The sequence below is a fragment of the Acanthopagrus latus genome, chromosome 23 (genome assembly GCF_904848185.1).
Source record: "Acanthopagrus latus isolate v.2019 chromosome 23, fAcaLat1.1, whole genome shotgun sequence".
In the NCBI taxonomy this organism is placed as follows: domain Eukaryota; kingdom Metazoa; phylum Chordata; class Actinopteri; order Spariformes; family Sparidae; genus Acanthopagrus; species Acanthopagrus latus.
In genome coordinates this window covers 19,195,420-19,214,051 of record NC_051061.1, presented here as the reverse complement: position 1 = coordinate 19,214,051, position 18,632 = coordinate 19,195,420, and the positions used below count along the sequence as shown (strand labels likewise).

Sequence of the window (18,632 nt, the reverse complement as noted above, 5' to 3'; positions counted from 1 at the left end):
AAATGATTTGTTATTTTATGTTGCAACTTTTACGCCCCTGTAGCTTCAGTTTCAACGTGTGTGTTGTTGCAACACTGTGCTGATGGGCTGGTTAGGTTTAGGCACAAAAAACAACTTACTGTCCCCATGTCTCGGCAAAAATATGCGGTTTTGTGTCCACTAACATGGCTGCTCCTCTATATTCTTGTGTATTATGTGATTTTTTAATATTTAACTGCAATATCACAGGTTGATACAGATGGGTTTTATATTCTCGCTTGTATCATCATGTATTGTCGTCATCTGTGTTTAAAAAGATGGCATCTCTGTATGTCTCCGAAGAAGAACGTCACTTGGATGTGGACGTGCTGCTAAACTGCTCTTAAGGGAGCTGAGTTCAACACTTGCGAGGACGATGCCACTGGATATTTTTAAGCAGACCACGGGACAAGTTTCAGCTGTATTTGTTCGACACAGAAATAAGATATTTCTGACATTTCCAGCCGTGCTCATGGCAACAGAATGGTGTGTTTAAAGCAAAAAAACCTGGTCTTTTTCTAAACCCAGTCAAGTGGTTCTTGTGCCTAAACCAAACCAGCGCACGAGCTCAGCGCTGTGACAAGAACTGACTTTGTTGAACCTAAAGAAATGTAAAGGTTAAGCATATCTGTGGCGAGGCCAGGATGAATGTATAAATGAATATAAGAGGGATTTCCCCCCCCACTCGACAGCATAAGATAGTCTTGTCTTATCTTACCCGTGTCATTGTGTTTTCAAATGGACCCAAAGGAAGCACAGCTTCGATACAGTCTGACGGGAGTCCAGATAAAGATACAAACAAGGGATAAAAATACCACAGGATCGAAATCACAGCGTGTCAGTGGTGGATAGAAAGGTTACAAGAATAAGTGAAGAGTCAAGCTGACTTTCTGTCAATGCAAAAGTGAGCAGGGGGACAGGGGAGAATGACTCACGCAGCAGAGAACAGGGAGCAATTTTGAGCTGTGATTCATCCAGTCAGGGCCGAAACCGCCTGGTGAATAAAAAGCCTCGTAATTACAAGCACGAAACAATTTGCGTATCGGTTGTTCTAAACAGTGAAATGTCTTTTACGCGTCCCTCTGCTCCTTTTAACCCGGCACTCGTATCCTCAGCTGCCCATTCATCCATCAAACAGGGTGTACATAGAGGATCATGTGCAGGGGGGAAGAGGCCGAGCTTGTGTAAGGATGAGACTCAGCGCTCCAGTTGTTGACTTTCACCTCATTTATTTACTCATTGGTTCAATTGTAAACCTAATTGAGTCAGTGAAGCTAACGGGCATCGTTGCCATCTCCACCACGCTGCCGTGTGAGTACAGAATATAGTCCAGTTTTGCTCTGGATCCTGAAGCGAGTAACACTCAGGTGCAACCTCACAATCTTCGGCCTGCTCAGAGCGCACAAAGTGACACACTGTCTGAGCTGCTGTCTGTTATCATCCATCAACGAGCTGTGTGACAGCGCTCAGACCCAACAGGGGGACAGAGCGCTGCATCCTCGACCACCTGTGGTCCACAAAAACACGCCATTACTTTACATTGCAATGATTTATACTGATCTTTGTCCTTCTTCTACACGCAAAGGACATTTGCTACAGAGATTTCATGAATCTTCATTTCTGGCAGTTAAAACTGAATTTAAAAAAGTTAGCATTCTGATTACAGTCTCGATGAAACCCATGTTCCCCCCCCCGAACTCCTCCAGCAGGACCACCTTTATTTTAAAGTGGATGGTGAGGGAAATGTGGCCAACGGCGAACAGCTTGAGCCCGGACAACGATGGATTGTGGCCCCAGCGTAAAGGCAAATTAACATTCAGCCATAACTCTGGGTGTTGTTTCATGCGAGCGTTTCCGTGGCAACCGCAGACGGATCACCACAAAAGGGTGGTGGGAAACCGAGGGATTGATCTCCACCCTGAACACAAAGAGTACAGTCGCACGGCATTTTACAGGATGGCGTACACAGAAATGCTGAGAAGAAGTGAATTATTAACAAGCGGCTTCAGGCTAATGCTCATTCTCAGACATTTCTCAGCACGAAGATGCGTCTGAATGGTAGCCTTCCATTTATTGATCACCAGCAACTAAATAAAGAGGCTCCCAGACCCCCCTAACGAGCTCAGACGTACACCCACTCCTCTGTTGGTGTTTAAACATTAAGAAAGAGCGCGAGACGACACAACAGCCCTCTGCGCTTGTGTTTTACAGATCTGTCATCCATTAAATCGAATATGAATTCAATGTTTTCGGAGACACTCTGGCAGAGAACGCAGGATATTCTGCAGTGCACCAGCGGCGTGCAGCAACACGGTTCCTGAGCTGATGAAAGCAAACAGCCTCAGTGTGGCCAAACAATCAGATACCTCCCGTAATAAGAACGTGACGAAAATGCTGATAGATTAATTAACCTCGAGATTCGGCGTCTCTATAAGAATGCCGTGTTCTCAGATTCAATTACCTCAGACAGACCCTCTTATTCAAAAGTCATCTGGCGAGCGGCGCTTGTTTGTTGGTCCCCCTCTCAATGCAGGAGATCAATCTGGGCGATAGGCTCAGAGGAAATGAGTGGTGTGTCCGAGGTGAGCGGTTAACCTCACATGCACACACACCTTGGCCCGTGATCAGTGGAGCGTTTGCATTCGCTGGATCCTGCTGAGCACAGACCGGAGATAAGAGAAGCTGATGGATCAACTGGCCGGAGTTAAAAGACCCACTCAGGTCATATTGTATTTAGAATTGTGAGTGTTCTGTGTGTTAATTTTATTTTCATTAAAAATGCTATTATTAAAAAAGAGGCCCTGCATTCAAAATGTAAAATCACAGAAGTATAAACCAGATTGTAATTAATGTATCAAAGGTATGAGTGCTAGTCTGGCCCCTGGGACACGTGCAGTTTTATATTACATAATTAGTTTTCATGATAACAGCTCATATCAATATAAAAGCCTTTTGCTTTTGTAGCTGGTCGAATTTGAACTAGTTTTAAATACTTCAAGACATTTGTAATTCTGCATTAAAATGTCTAACAACAACAGTAATTAACATATATTTTCCCCATTTCCCATTTTCTCAAATGTTTCCAGCAATGTTCAGAGAGATCCATGCATGATTTTCTTTTGGTTGTCAGATACTGAGGAAACAACAGTGGAATTGTTGATGCAGTCAAGTTTATAAACACCAGCAAAGAGAAAAAAAAACAAAAAAAAACAAAACACTTTTAAAACCCAAAACTTCAAAAACAACCTCGGAGCTCTCCTCCCGTCGGTAAGCGGCTCCAGATCAGAGCAGATTCTGATGTGACGCCGGGTGTTTCTTCCTCCACTGTTTTGTTTTGATAGAGACGTCCTGAGCAGCGGACACTTTGGTTCAGTGGTTCCGAACTCACGGGTCAGAACCCTTCTACAGGATCAGCTGATAAACCAGAGGGGTTGTGAGGTCATGAATCAGGTTTGAAATAAGAAAAACACAAACTTCTGCTGATTTCTGCTGACTTTTCTCCGACCTTTGCCTTCTTAATGAAACATTAAATCATTTTACCTCTTTGGACCCTGAACACAACCGTCTTCAACTCATAGACATCTAACGCACGACTGAATCTGTTGACCAGAGGTGAATCACAGGTACCTCAAAATTGTCCTTGAGTGAATGCGCTTAATTACCATTCACTGCTGCTTAATAACCATGTTATGTCATTTTCCCAGCGTGTGTATGTGTGTATTTAGATGGATTACTTTCTCTGTCAGCAGCTGCTGTTTAAAGCCACAACTATTATTATGCACACAGCGGAGCGTGTAATTAATATGTTGAGCGAACTCGGGCGGGAGCCGCTCACCTCTGGCCCGGGTCTTCGCCACTGGGAAGAGGCATATTGACGAGTTTACCCGAGGCCATGTGTAATTTCCAGCAGCATCTCTCTCACTCAGATTTAATGGGGTGTTGGTGTTTAATCTCCCTATATTGTGTCTGCAGAGGTTAATAACATCTAACTGTGTCTCCTCTCAGATGTGCTGCGAGCATGAGAGACTTTTCAGCGACTCTACGCGGACAGAGAGCGGAGAGGAGCGTGACTCATGACAGTGTGTGTGAAAACAAAGCTTTGTGATAACTGAACGCATTCACACACCTGCATTCAAATCGTGTGGGAAGCCTTTAAGGCTGCCTGAAACAGCCGAGTCATCACTCACTCATTCTACAACAAAAAGGTGCACAGAGATCAACTCCGTAAATTGCTCATTGATTTATGCCAAGAGCCGACAATAAAACACTTCATAAAAAGACATGAATGTTGGATAAATATGAGAATGGATCGAGTGCAGGCCGTGTTCCATTCCAGCATACCAGCTGAAGTAATGACAACTCAGTGTTTTTGGACTAAAAATCAGGCTTCAACATTCAGATTCAGATTGTGACGTGACGTGAAAAATGTGATATGACAACACAGACGTTCCACTGAGCCTCTCGGGGTTTGATAATACCTTCAAAAGTACACGGTGTTGGAGCAAATTCTTATTAGCAGGCAGAAGTAGTAGATTTCATGTCTAAGACGTGCGGACACTGAAAGCCGTTGCTGTGATGTGAGTCAGCGCAGCGTCTGATCCAGCCTCATTAACAGACTCAAAGCAGCAGCAAACTAAAGCCTGATTGCAGACTGACAGTCACACGGTATTGCGTTGCCAAAATGCCACAATGGGTCGGTCCAGGTCTCAGCCAGGTATGTCATTATTCGCTGGTTGCCATGGAAACAGATGCAGATGCCGCCATGTCTGCACATAATGTTGAGTACAAGAAATTTGTCTCGGGGTGTGCCTCCACCCAGGGTTGTTTCTTAGTGTCCTTTTTTAGTTACAGACTAAAATCGGCTGAGTAAAACAGACTGAGGAGGCAGGCAGCTCGTTCAAACAGCCGCTCTCTGCGGCTGCTGACGACTTCATTTCAACGTAAGTGATGCCACTTTTTTGACAGGTTAGAAGTGTGAGATGATGCTCCCCGACATTGTGCTCGCTCCTCGGCAGTCAGACCGAGCATTAAAGGAAAAGTGACACCATCGGCAAGATGAAGGGATAAAAGCACAAAGGTGCAATGCAACCGAATTTTAGTTTAAAACCTTGAAAAATGTACCAAAATTATCAACAGAATGTGAAAAACTACGAGTTTTGATATTAAATCAAAGATATTGATGAATCCTGTGAAGTTAGCATCCTAAACAGCTAGCACGGACTCATCCTTTCTCCAAATTAGCACTCCAAGCTCCCAAATCCAGATCGCAAGCTGCATGACAAACACAGCTAATGGGATAATTGCAGCTACAGTTACCAGAATATATGTTTATTGGTCAGTATAAAACTGTATTGCAAGGTATTTTGTCTCCTTGCTATGTCAAATAACTTTCTTCACAAGCATTTTTATTCATATCATAAACGCCACATTTGCGTGATGACCAGACTCAGTTTGATATAATCAGTCCACAGCCACGATCACATGGACGTGGCGGTGCCTGTTTGAGAAGCCTTTATAAAGAAGTAGACAGTAGTGGGTTGCTCAGGCCTGCTGTCAATTCAATCTATAATGGATCACACTCAGACAAAGAAATGCTCATCTTCCTCGAGAATACTTCAGCAAACCCCACCGGCCGGCTGGCTTAATTGATCGGCAGGAAAAGGGAAGCGCTCGCTGCCTCAGAGACGCCACTTCAAACAGAACACCATCAGAACAATAGATGGACAGCGCTCACGGTGCCAAATAATTGCTTCGGGATAATTAACAGACTGGAGGAAACAGGAACAAACTTGGGAAAGTTGAACTGTACACAGCGTTCAGCTGTCTTCATCATTACTAAGAAGCGCTTGTGATCTCTAAAATACTTTCCATATTAATCATTATACGGATATTAATGAAACAGTTGAGTTAGTCTTGATGTATAAATCATGACTTCTCAGCCTCAGAGCTGCGCTCCCTGAACGCTTCTTCAGACATCTGCAGCTGCTGGGAACGTCATGAAGCCGCAGAGCGTTCCACTGAAGTCTGCTCTTGGAAACAGCACAGCACAACTAATACTGGATTTATATATGTTCACCCAGGGGATGTGATCCAGCCCAGAACAACAGAGTCTCAGCTGTTAGCCTGGAAGAATAATTGAAAACCTGGTTCATGATTAAAAAACAGGAAGACCTGACTGAAGAGATGCTGCTCGCATTTTCGCTGAAATGAAAGTGGTGTGTGTGGATGCATGTGAATCCACTGCTGAGTAGATTTCATCCATCAAATAACCAACAGCTTTTACTGCAATATCGCTATAATTAGCCACAATTCCACTTGTTTCATATAAAGTCCAGCCATATGCATGCAAGTGTACGGACATTACAACAATCACCCTGGCCTCCTCCTCTGTGGTATTTTAAGCCCTTCCTCATCAGAAAAACAAACAACTGGGAAAAGTAGCTTATTAAAACCAACAGTTACTTTTGTTGTAAGGCAGTGGCCTCCTGCAGGGGCAGTAATTGTTTTGGCAGCATATAGGAGGAAGCCAGACCAAGTGGTATAGAGAGGGTCAAAGTCTGTAGGAGGTTGAGGGTGGATGGGAAGGACAAGCACAGGAGGTTCACCAAAGGGACTGCTGTAGTGTGTGACCACAAGTCAGCAGTGAATAAAATGAAGTCACTAAACCTCACCAAAGTTACGTACGTAACGATGGTATGTGCATAACTTAGTATAATGCGTTCTATAATGCCACGTTGAGGTCGCCGTTGGTGAGGCACGTTCAACTCTACGAGTCAAATATATCTCACTTTCTGCGGCGTTGCAGTTGAAAGTGCTGACTGGGAGCTGCTTATTCATTCCTCATCACAGTGTTTTCCTAAACCTAACCAAGTAGTTTTCTTGTCTAAACCCGCCACTGGTTTGCTACAGTGGTCGTGTTGTTGTTTTGTTGTTTTGGGAGTCACTGGCAGTCGGAGGTATGGAGGATGCGTTGGGTATTTTGTATTGTTGATTATCTAGGATTTAACATTCATGCATGTTTTTATTCAGGGAGATTATGTCAGCAGAGTGTTTTCTGCCAAATCTAGCCTCATAGCCATTTGAAATAAATGGTCAATCCCATGATATGAGGATCTCTTACTGAAATGGGCTCTTCCCCCCCCAGAAAGATCATTTTGCCCACTTGAATCGCACTTGATGCTTTGCTGATGAACGATTTGTTTGGATGTTTTCCCACGATCCTTTCGGAAACGCTCGATGGCAGCCTGTAAGGATGTGTCAGCTGACTACCACAGGAATGATGCAGCAAGGAAAGTACAGGCTATAAAGGCTCACGCACACCTTCAGCTTCTTGTCATCAGGTGCGTAGGAGGAAACACCCAGGAGAGAACTCCCTCACGCTGCCTTTTTGCTTAAGCTTAATTAGAGATACAGTGTTTTGCTCCTTAGGCCTCCATGAGCTGATGAATAAAGAACATGCAGAGCAAACACATCCCAAGAGAAGATCAAATCCCAGCAGGTCTTCATTTAGCTAAAGAGGAAGCACATCCCGTTTTTTTCTGGATCAGTCCCTTTATCATTATCATCCTCCATCCAGGTTTAGTGGAAATCTGCAGTATTTTCTGTGTAATCCAACCTCATGGTCCCCTGAGCATGAATCCAACTGATCCCTAACTTTTCCTCCGTGCCACCAGCAGTTCAGAGTTTCTCATTATTCTATGAGATGACAATGTTCGGTACATTATTCATATAACTAAATAACAGCAAGTTAGCATTGTGTCATGGACAGAGGTCAGAGCATCCCCAAGTTCCTGATGTGAACAGGGATTTCTCAAGATCCAGGTCACAGGTCATCAGAAGCTATTGGGTGCACCTGTGATGTTCTCCCTCAGCTGGCTGCCATCAGTCAGCTGGGAGGTGATATAAGGGGGCTGCAGCTCTCCTGCTCAGATGGTTGTTTGTTTCAGGGAGTCGACACCATCAGCTGGCTCTCTGTGGTTTCTGTTTGGGGGGGAAATCTGAGTTGAGTGTTTGAGCTTTCTTTTTTTTTTCTTTGGCTATTTTCTATACATTTTGATTCCCCCCTGATCAGTGACCCCTGCTCCACCTTTGATTTTTGGGTCCAATGGTTTTTTTGTTTGTTCTTCATCTATCATTGATAGAATCAGTGGGTGGCTGTGGGTTTTTTATTCCCAACACCACCTTTTAGACACCAAGGCACCAGTTTGCTTGAACCCTTTTTAGTTTTATTTCTGCAGCGCTTTGTTTAGCTTCCCACCATGCGACCCCTTGTCCTTCAGGTTTTGTTTTATGGCGTTGTGAGAATATTGCCATTTTCTGTGCAGCCCGTGGAGTCGCTGGCAAAGGCTGTACTCTTCGTCTTGTTCTGGGATGTGTCACTGAGAGTCAGCGCTGTGGTGCATTTAACTCAACGATTGGATTTTTGTGCCCTTTCACACCTGTGAGCTTAAGTGATTAAATGTAGCTGGACAGAGGTCTTAATGCTCAGCTGCACCCTCTGTGTATGAAAGACACGCTTCCCTCCTTAGTGACGCATCGTTGCCTCGACAAATCCACAGTGATGGATTCACTGTGGGGTTGAGGAAGAGGGGGGGGATAATACGCCTCGGTATGTCAAAGCCGTTTATTCATAACAATATGAAAATATCAGTCCTGGTATGATAGAAGTCCGATGGTGGTCAGAGCAGCACCTCACCCCCCCACTGACCCTGAGCTGGCTTCTTATTGATCATGTGCAAAGCTTCTCCGTGTCCTCGAGCTTGTTGAATTATGAATCTGGTGTTTTGTGAAATGAGAAGCAGTACAACAAAAACCAACATTATTTTGTTTGTAGTTTGCATACATCAATAACATGCCTGCTTCAAAATGTTGAAGCAGAGCGGTCTCTGGGGAGGAAGTAAAAGTGATTAAATGCTACGCAGAATCAAAAAATAGATGAACAAACAGACTAATGATGTGGTAAAGTCTGACATTTTAATTTATGCAGTGCCTCTTTTAATAATAAACACCCAACTGACATGTATTATTTAAAGCAAGATGGTGGTGACTCAGCGAGCCGCTTGACGCTCAACTTTTTCAGTTGGTTGGTCAAACTCTTAACAGTCAGTAAGTGGGCGAGAATTTTGAGTGAGATTCTGGGTGGAAATAACAGGAAAAAAAATGCTTGTTGTAAACCACAAATGTCAGCTGGGTGATTATCAGAGCAGACGATCATTGAAATGAAATGTCATGGATCTCATGGACGTCGCCCTCGGCTCCTGTACCGATCTTTACTCACGTCTGCTCGCTTTTGTTATGAAGTACGGGCCCATTAAATCGATGAGTTCAATCTCATTAAAAATCAAGGCCCATTTACTTGAGCACTAGGTGAGATACTCCAGTGTACTTTTTTACATAAGAGCGTACAATCAGTAACTGAACACGTGACGATGGAACTGTCATACGCCTCTGAATGTCAAGCATACTTGCAATAAAATCACAAAGAGCTCTTACCGAGCCTCTTGCTTCATCTGTTTAAATGGGCTGTAATTAGCGTCTCTTTCTAGTGCGCTCTTATTATAATAATATCCGTAGACGTACATTAAGTGACCCCGTTCATAATTCTCTCCACATAGTACAGCATGTGCACAATAAAACACAGTTGCAGTCTTTGTTTGCTGCTGATACGTAAAAGTGGGTTATTGTTTTTCATGATTTATTTAAAAAATTTATCCTATAGCTACTGGGGAAAAAAAAAAATATGAAAAACCAACAGTGCCAAGTGATTCTGCAGTTGTGCCAAACCAGTAGCCCTGGTTCTGGTGCTGGTTCTGGTTCTGGTGCTGGTGCTGAACCAGCTCCTGTAAAGATGTTGCGTGCCTTGAGTCGATGATTTTCTCCTTATTCGTTCACCATCTGGTTCAGTAAAGTGAAATCCTCCCATGGACACTCTTACTTGAGTGAATCTGTTACACACACACACACACACACACACACACACACACACACACACACACACACACACACACACCAACACACACTGTCATGTTACCATAGCAATCAATCCCTGTAAAAAAAATGAATAAACCCACTTGTGAAAATGTGCATTTCAGCTGCAACAGTTGAAAGCACTTCTGCATTCTGATCTGTGAACCGCTCCAGCAGAAGGTTTGTGCCACTTCTCCGACTTCTCCAACTTTGCCATTTACACCGACACACACCAAGGGGCACACTCTGGTCCACTCTGCTGTTTTCCCCGCTGTGCTGTGAAACAACACTTATGATGACAGGAAATTGAAGTTGTGTTGGAGCTTCTGTGTTTTTCCTCCTCAACCCCGCAGCTCATGAATCTCCAGCTGGGAGACGTGTCTCCTCCTGAACACTGACACGTGTTGCGCGCATGTGATGAATCATTTTGCAGTTTTTAGAGAGAAAACGTGGAGAATGAGTTACATACGTCACAATCTGGACCTTCACTGTCCACAACCACTGGACTCAAAGACATAAAAGAAGTCAATTAAATCCCTTTCACTGGGAAAACAGCTATTAAAACCACAAGCCTTGACTTTGGCAAACTGATATATGAGGAGAATTCCAGCAACTGCTGACAAAACACCACCAGGGACGCAGTCATATGTTGAACTAGTAACTGTGAAGACATTCAGCCGACTCATTTCATGGCCACCGCTGAATCACTCTCTCCCCACGCACAGAATCATTGTGGTTTATTCACAGTTTTCTGCGGCAGTCAGTCCGAAAGCCTTAAAATAGCATGCAAGACTTTCAAAGCCCCTCAGAGGAGATCGAGGCCCCATCGCTGGGATTAACAACATACTTGTGAGGCTCTCGGAGTGGATGCTGCCCTCTGTCACAGGGATCAGGTGCATCAAGCTCAAGCCTCAACAAGTCTGGTCACGACCTGGACTTGCGAGCCTCGGAGACAGGAGGCGAAAAAGTGTCTTCACATGCCAGAGGCTGAATGTTTCTACACCCAGAGAAATGACCTTTTCAGCCGTCACATGGAGATTTTCTTTTTTTTCTTCCACTTTCAAAGTTTTCTATTTTGATCCTCTGTCTCTATTAACCCTTAACCCTCCTGAGGAGTGCAGGGATGGTCTTTTCTCTCGCAATAACCACTTTAGAAAATCAGCTATCAAGGATAATATGTGATGTATTCAGCAGACTGACATCGGTAATGTCACATTAAGCTGCAGTGTTTGAGCAGAATCAGTATTTTTTTGCATGTCTAACACTGTTTGCCAGACAAGTCCCAAGTCATTCCTCAGGCAAGTCAAATCAAGTTGAGTCATCGTGTCTTAAATCCAAGTTGAGTCTTAAGTAACCAGATTTCTGCCAAGTTGAGCTGCAAATTGTCAGAACAATGACTTTACACGACTCAAATCCAGGTCATGATTTATCATTTTGTAATTCCTTCTGATAATTAAACAAAAGGCTGCATCTCACCGAGGAAACACACGGATGTTTAACACTAAATAACCCAGCTGGAGATGAAAGAAGAAAATGACCTCTGAAGAATAAATGTATCTACTTTGGCCACACTTCTGTCTTTTTACCAGGGAAGATGTGTCACTATTGTCTTTTTCAGGTTGGTGACAGTACAAACATGTCCAAAACTCCTGCCTGAATTCCACACAACACAGTATTCCACGTATAAATGACAAAAAAACTGCTGTTATCTCCTAAAAGAATCCTCTAATTTCAGAGATATTGGTCTTCTGAGCCCGCCTCTCTCTCCTCAGCAGCTTACACGTCAGCCTCTGGATGAGTGATGCAACATGTAGCCAATGAGATATCAAATCCAGCAATATATAGTTTATATAATTCTTTTTTTAAAGCCACTGAAAAATATGCAACTATATGTAATTTATGAGCTTTTTGTTTAGGCTGTTTTACACGCTTAGTTTTGACTATTTTATCTGCTCAAAGCTTGTTTAAATAAGGAAATAAAGAACTATGGTGAGTTAATGCTCCTGTTGCTCTCAGGAGTATTTTGAAGTTGCAAAGTGGTGTTTTTTTGTTTGTTTTTTTGCCAGGTGAAAACGTTACGGAGACATGTGTTAAGTATTCATTTTCACTGACCACTGTGTTTTTTAGCTGAAAGGGGCCATTACAGTTCATCTGCAGGTTTTTTTTTTTGCATTTTAGTGTAGGCGTGAAAAATAAATCAATAATTCAGCGTGTTCATGTTAATGCTAGAAGCACTTCGGACCACTTGGGGGGGAAAGAAATTCAGCTTGTAACGTTTCAAAACAGCCCAAAACTGTTCAAAATATTCAGGAAAGAATCTTAGTACATTTATAGTCTTTTGGTATAAAAGACATCATTGAATGTTGTGTTGTTGTAATCTAATTGAATAATTTTGCTAATCAGTGCCTGAAGGAGGCGTCGGATCTCCTCATCTCTGATAATTGCGAGGCAACAAAAAGCTGCATCTCATCGAGTAAACAGGGAGACGTTTGACAGTGTTGTGCAAACATCGACCGTCTACATTTAAAGTTATCGATGCTCTTCAGAGAGACTGCTGAGAGAACGTGTTCGAGGCACAAAGTCTTTTGAGAAGTCTGCATTACACTGCAGTATAATGAGTCATCCCCAATCATCTCCTCCAATTACCTCTGATAAGGCCGACTCACATTTTAACAATGTGTCTTCACATAACACATAGAAGATAAATCCTCTGGAAAGCTTTTATTATACAGCAGTTTGAAGTAAACTTCTCATGAATATGCAGATTTGTGCAGCAAGATGCTTCAGGAGATCAGATCTCAGGCTTCATTTTGTTCACTAGTAAAGCGTATTCAAAATACTTTTGATGAAAACTTGAACGTGTCGCCTCATGATGTCAGCGACGACTACTGGCAATACATTCTGACAGTGTGTCACAACACTCTGCAGTCCGACACAGCCCACTGGGCCCTGACAGTTTGAGCTCCTGCTGCCATTTGCATGATGAGAAGAGAAAACATATTTCAACAAAAGAAGAATCCACCAAATTTTACAAAGGTTACTTAATCTCTGAGAGGAAAAACAAGTAGGGGGGAAGAAAAGCACAAAGTGCTGTGGAGTAAACACACAGGCCTGCTGTGAAGATTAGAAACCATCTCTGAAGTCGTACTGCCCTCTGCTGCCCAACACTCAATCGTACCGCATGAATATATCAACATCAAATTAGAGAGATCTGACCCACATCTGGCAGTTTTATCTGCTAAATTATAAATCAATTGCCCAAGTTATTTCATTTTCTGTCAAATCACCACTAAATAAATAACATGTTCCATCTCTAGTAGTGAGAAACTACATCAGGAGTGAGAACATGTACATTTTTATACTGTACATCTCTCGTGGAGCACTTTTTATACCTCAATTTTATCAGCGAATAAGAACCCACTTTAAACAGACAAGAGAAAAAATCTGGGGGCTTAAAATTGTCAAAGAAGCTCCGTCTAATTCGTTCATCGTCATGTGTGAAATATACAGAAATACATCTTAACCCAGACAGGAAATGCTTTCAAGACCCAAAACACACAGAGCACCCTGTATGTTGTTGAGCCCTACATCGATTTATCTGATAAAAGTTATGAATAATAAGCTGAGTACAAGTGATCCACAACATGCAGAAACAATGAGAAGATGTTTATAGTGAGTAAAAATGTCTCGTGTTCATCACAAACTGTCTGAACTCTGAGTAGGCGTCTGTAAAGGCTCCTGCTGAAAGGCTGAATCAATCAGTTGATTATTCCACTTCACAAATCAGGCCTCACCCTGCGCAGACGCGCTGTTTAGTGCATCTTCAAATCTGAAATGAATAGAGCAAAAACTCTGGGTGCGTCTTTGAAATAATTTATTCAATATTCATATATGGTAATAGAACAGCTTCATCGTGATCAGCATATAAAATATGTACAGAGCAAACCATTAGTAAAAATAACAGATCCTGCTGGGAAAGTATGTGCTTATATTGTAGAAGGCGGTAATATCTCAGCAAACTTCCAGGAGTTATGTCTTCATTGAACAATCATTGATCCCGGATACTGACATCCTGGATGTGCGGTTGCTAGTCGTTTTAATTAGCACGGCTTGGAGTCTAACCGGTGGTGGAAGATTAAGAAAGGCTGCAGTTGGACTGTCTGGACTCTCTCCCCTGAAAACACAGAGAGAGCTCGGTTAGAAAAAAAAAAAAACAGGAGCAGACATTTCTTACAGTAATCAATAATGTCAGAAAAGAACAATTAGTCTCTCATCTTCTGGCAAGAAAAGTGGGGGAAAAAAAAGTTCAGAGGTTGCCATGACAACAGTGTACCTCCATGCGCTCCTGTTAGCATTGCTACTGACGGCTAAGCTTTCCCGGTACCTGTTGTCTCTGCTGCTGGCGTCTGTACTCTTCTTCGCTGGCAGCGAGAGCCTGAGCGAGAGCCAGATCCTCCTGCTCCTGACGGCTGAGACACAAAAACAACAACACACACACTCAGTAACAACCTGTCAATACCTGCATTTATTTATTCATACATCAGACCTGCACACTTCGTGGGAAAAACACAAAGTCAGACCTGTGAGACCTGGATTTATTTACACTCACGGTGCCATTATTTATACAGCAGATGGATCTGATGACTGTGTGTGAGTGTTAATATCTTACTTTTCTGAAAACTTGACATTTACAGCTGCAGCTGCTGACTGAAGCTCAGGGTGAGATTTTCTTAATCACTTACCACAACTTGTTCACAAAAAACTGCTTTAAACCCTAAAAACAACAAGCACTCACATGTTTCTGTTGCTTTCCTCTCAAAAAAGATGCAAAAAGAAAATCTGTGAATGTTTTGTAACAAGACGCCCAGTTAAATTCTACATATAGAACTTTATAAACCGCTTGTTTCTGCGTCACTTACTGTTATGCAGATTCAAAAAAAAAACCAAAACAGTTCTTCCTCTACATCCCTTTCTGAAAATTGAAAATAATAAGTGTCAGCTGCTTTAACAATCAACTACCGGTGACTCATTAATAATGTACGTGCTATGTTGGACGTTTTTCCACTAACATGATCTAAATCTGGATGCAAAAACAGTGCAGGGAACATTCAGAGTTACCAGAACAGAGAGAATTTAAGTTACTTCAGTTATAAACTAAATAGTAAAAGAATGATTAAAAATGTATTAATATCAGTTTGTATAGGTCATTTTGATTATTAACATGACAAACTACTTTTATTTAATTAAATGTCCTCTTTTTTTTTTATACATTTAATTAGAAAGCATATGCACTGACTACGACTAATAATACTCTGATGTATTTTAAAACACATCTCCAATTGTTCAATACATTTTAATTGGATAGTCTTAATGTCGATTTTGCGATTAATGATAAATCATTAACATTCCTGATACATACTGGGATTTTACTTGCACTTGTTAAGAAAGGTGCTGTACTAACTATTATTATTTGGGATTTGACAGACGAGTTTGATCATCATCTGGTTTTCTTTTCTTCAATTGAAAAGAAAAAAAAAATCTCTCTTACACTATACACTGTGTATTTTCCAGTCCGAAAAAATAAAATTGATAACCTGGATCTGGAGCCTCTGTAGCAAGTTCCATTCCCCTCAGCACCATGTTGACACTGGAGTGATGTTGAGCTGATAATAGGATATTTCTGGGATTATGGGTTCTGGTGACGTTTTACTCACCTGAGTTCCGGCTGAACCGTCGGCCTCGATTCAGCCAAAGACATCTCCAGAGCCCTTTGCAAAGCCTGCTCCTCCGTCTGCAACCACAGCAGCACACTCGTGGTTACATTTCACTTTCACTTGGGGATTTTTAATTAATCATATAAAAGATGTGCATACCATGCCGGCCTGAAAGGATGCTGATGGTGGAATTACATTATGTGCTGAAACGGAAGTAGGGATCCGCTGGGTGGGGCTGGAAGGAGGAGGAAACAACAGGACAATAGAGGAGTGATTCAATAATTCAAAATATATAAAATGCAGTTTAAGATCAAACATTTAAAAATGCAAACTTAAAGTGCTTACCCACTGTTGTGGCTTCTGCTGTTGGCAGTCACACCATTAGAAACGGGCCTAGAAACGGGTCTAGAAACGGGTCTAGAGTTCCCTGAAGTGGATGAAGAACTAGAGGCAGAGGCGGAGGAAGCACCGTGGGCTCTCATTGCAGCAGCATGTCTACGATGAAACAAACTCACTCTTACTTCCACATGTCAGACAAAGGCACAGTGTCTGATGGTGTAGTGTGACTGTACCCACCCTGCTTTGGACAAAGGTTTCCCATCAGTCTTACAATCATGGTCGAGCGGGTTCCGGTGTTTAAGACAGTAGTTTAAGTGACACTGATCGCAGGTCACTCGTATCATCTCCTTCTGCTTACAGCCTCCTTGAGAGCATTTATTTGTGAAAATCTGTAAGAAAGAATTAAAAGTAGTTTGTTATAGCTGTTCAGATTCTGAATGGTTTTACGGTGAAACACTTCAGCGTGATAAGAACCTTTCTCTTTCTCTGCGCAGGGTCTGATTTACAATCCCGATCAATGTGCTCGCCGACTTTGATGTCGGGCATCTCTCCTCGCTTGATGGGAATAGGAGTGTTGCACAGGGGACATACTGGGACCTGGATATCCTACAGGAAGACACAACCAAAGGGCATTTAACAAACACGGGATTACAGATCCTCAATCCAGAGGTGTTTTACTAGATTATACATCTTATTTTATCATTGAAACAATCTTATACAGAGGATATCACCACGATGCAATCAGTAATGATACAGTGCTTTTCTCAGATTCACAGTAAAAACATTCTCCCCCTCTACCAAGTTGCACCAATACGAGATTTTAACGATGCGATAACCAGCTCAGGAAATATCAGTTTCATTGTATCACAGTGTGACACAATTATCATTCAGTTACAAAGATCCTTACAGAGCTGAAAAAAGTTACTTTTGTTTTTTATAAATTTTGATTTCATTACAAATGATGTCCTGACAGACACGAAATTTAACATCGGTTTGAAATTTATACATTTTTTTTTAAACATGTTTCAAATCACAACATACCTTGAAACCATCATATCTCCACAAGCCAGTAAATGTGTGAATTATGTGGATGTATTTTTGCATATTTAGAAGTTGAAGGCAAACAACTTAAATAAACATTGTTCTTTAGTTTTACTTGATATGTGAGGTAAATAAAACACATTCCAATCAGTATAAAAGCTGTGTTGTAAACAGTGATTGATTACCTTTTTGTAGGACGACATGCATTTGTGGTGTGCATAAGTTATGTGGTCCTTGCAGAAAATCTCTTGACAGGCGTCACATTTCATGGGGAGGAAGTCTGTAACATCCAGACAAAAGTGTTAAACTTTGTCATGTCAGACTGAGCAGGATGAACCAGCAGGTCTCAGGTCAGCTGTCTGAAACAGTGAGTCACTCACCTAAACGTTTGCAGGTCTTCTCAGAGCAGTGCTCCCCTAAATCTGGAAACTCCATCCTCTACAGCTGACAGTGATACCAACCAACCTGAAGTAAGGAAGAAAGTCAAGTTTTTAGTGTTTAAACCAAAGTGATTGATGAAGGTGTGACTGTGGCAACACTGACATGGGAGGACTCACTGCATGCTAGCTGATGTTTACCATGACGATTTGAGTCAAGTCATCATGACTTTTAAAAACTGTTACAGCATCGAGTAACCAGCTTTACCTACATGGAAAGGATATACAATAACTACTCAATTTGACATCAGGTCCTTAACAATGTTAGTTTTGGCTTGCAATCGCTGTCTTTGCCCAGAAAACTGTCGAGAACTAAATGTTATGACACCTTTCGAAGACACTGCTAAACAGCTAGCTTGCTAACGTTAGCCAGGCCAGGCTAACTTACACGATTATGTTGATTACATAACTAACCAGGGCTCATGTAGGTTACGATCGTGTGGCAGAAATACAACTTAACACAAACACATTAATCTATGACGTTACTTGGATCAAATCAGCGTTTTATCTTAAATCAATGTGGCTAATATTTGATTATTTGCCACACAAGTGCTAGAAGCTAGCTTAAATGTAGCTGAGCAAAGGAGCAACGTAAAACTACCTCATCTATAAATCATTATTTATGTTAATCTTAGGTTGAAGAAAACGTACATGTTACATTTTCCTCATCTCCAGACTAAACCCCATGATTAAGCACCGTTACACGGTCTGGTTTCGCTGTCCTGCGTTGAACAATCAGTATTATTAGCTGACTAAGCTAGGTTAGCTAGCCAGTTGAACGTGAGAGCTAACATTTGTTTTTATCCGTTTTCACTCACCAGATCTCGTTTTCTTCGGTCTGTTGTGTTATAACAGGAGGCAGCAGTGTTATCTCAAACACCCCAGGTTGATTGAGATCTCCTCTGCGGCTCTCCGACGACAGGCTCCCCACGGACCAGAGCAGCTCTGCCTGTTAGCCGCGGAGCTGTCTGTTTTCATCAAGTTTGTGATGTGTCACGCACGCTCCTCCCACGACAATCACGCAAACGATAACGCCAGGAAAACAGACGTCACCGCAGGCGTGGTGGTGTTATAAACACAGTCCGTGGTTGTGACCGGTAAAGTCTGGAAGGATCCA

General features: G+C 42.2%; 1 protein-coding gene across 2 annotated transcripts; it reads right to left on the bottom strand.

Annotated features, from left to right (window-relative positions):
- Positions 1-13,841: 13,841 nt before the first annotated feature.
- On the bottom strand, positions 13,842-18,632 carry zfand2a (zinc finger, AN1-type domain 2A). 2 transcript variants are annotated; one of them, XM_037090165.1, is made up of 10 exons: positions 18,334-18,632; positions 17,459-17,543; positions 17,264-17,358; positions 16,512-16,643; positions 16,275-16,426; positions 16,044-16,193; positions 15,858-15,933; positions 15,699-15,775; positions 14,318-14,453; positions 13,842-14,158 (listed from the first exon to the last, which is right to left on the bottom strand). In XM_037090165.1, the coding sequence occupies exons 2-9, from the start codon at positions 17,511-17,513 to the stop codon at positions 14,342-14,344; spliced, it is 849 nt and encodes a 282-aa protein (XP_036946060.1). In that variant the 5' UTR covers positions 17,514-17,543; positions 18,334-18,632; the 3' UTR covers positions 13,842-14,158; positions 14,318-14,341. The 2 variants fall into 2 exon arrangements, with proteins under 2 accessions (XP_036946060.1, XP_036946059.1); XM_037090164.1 differs by having other exon boundaries at positions 14,369-14,453; positions 18,334-18,625.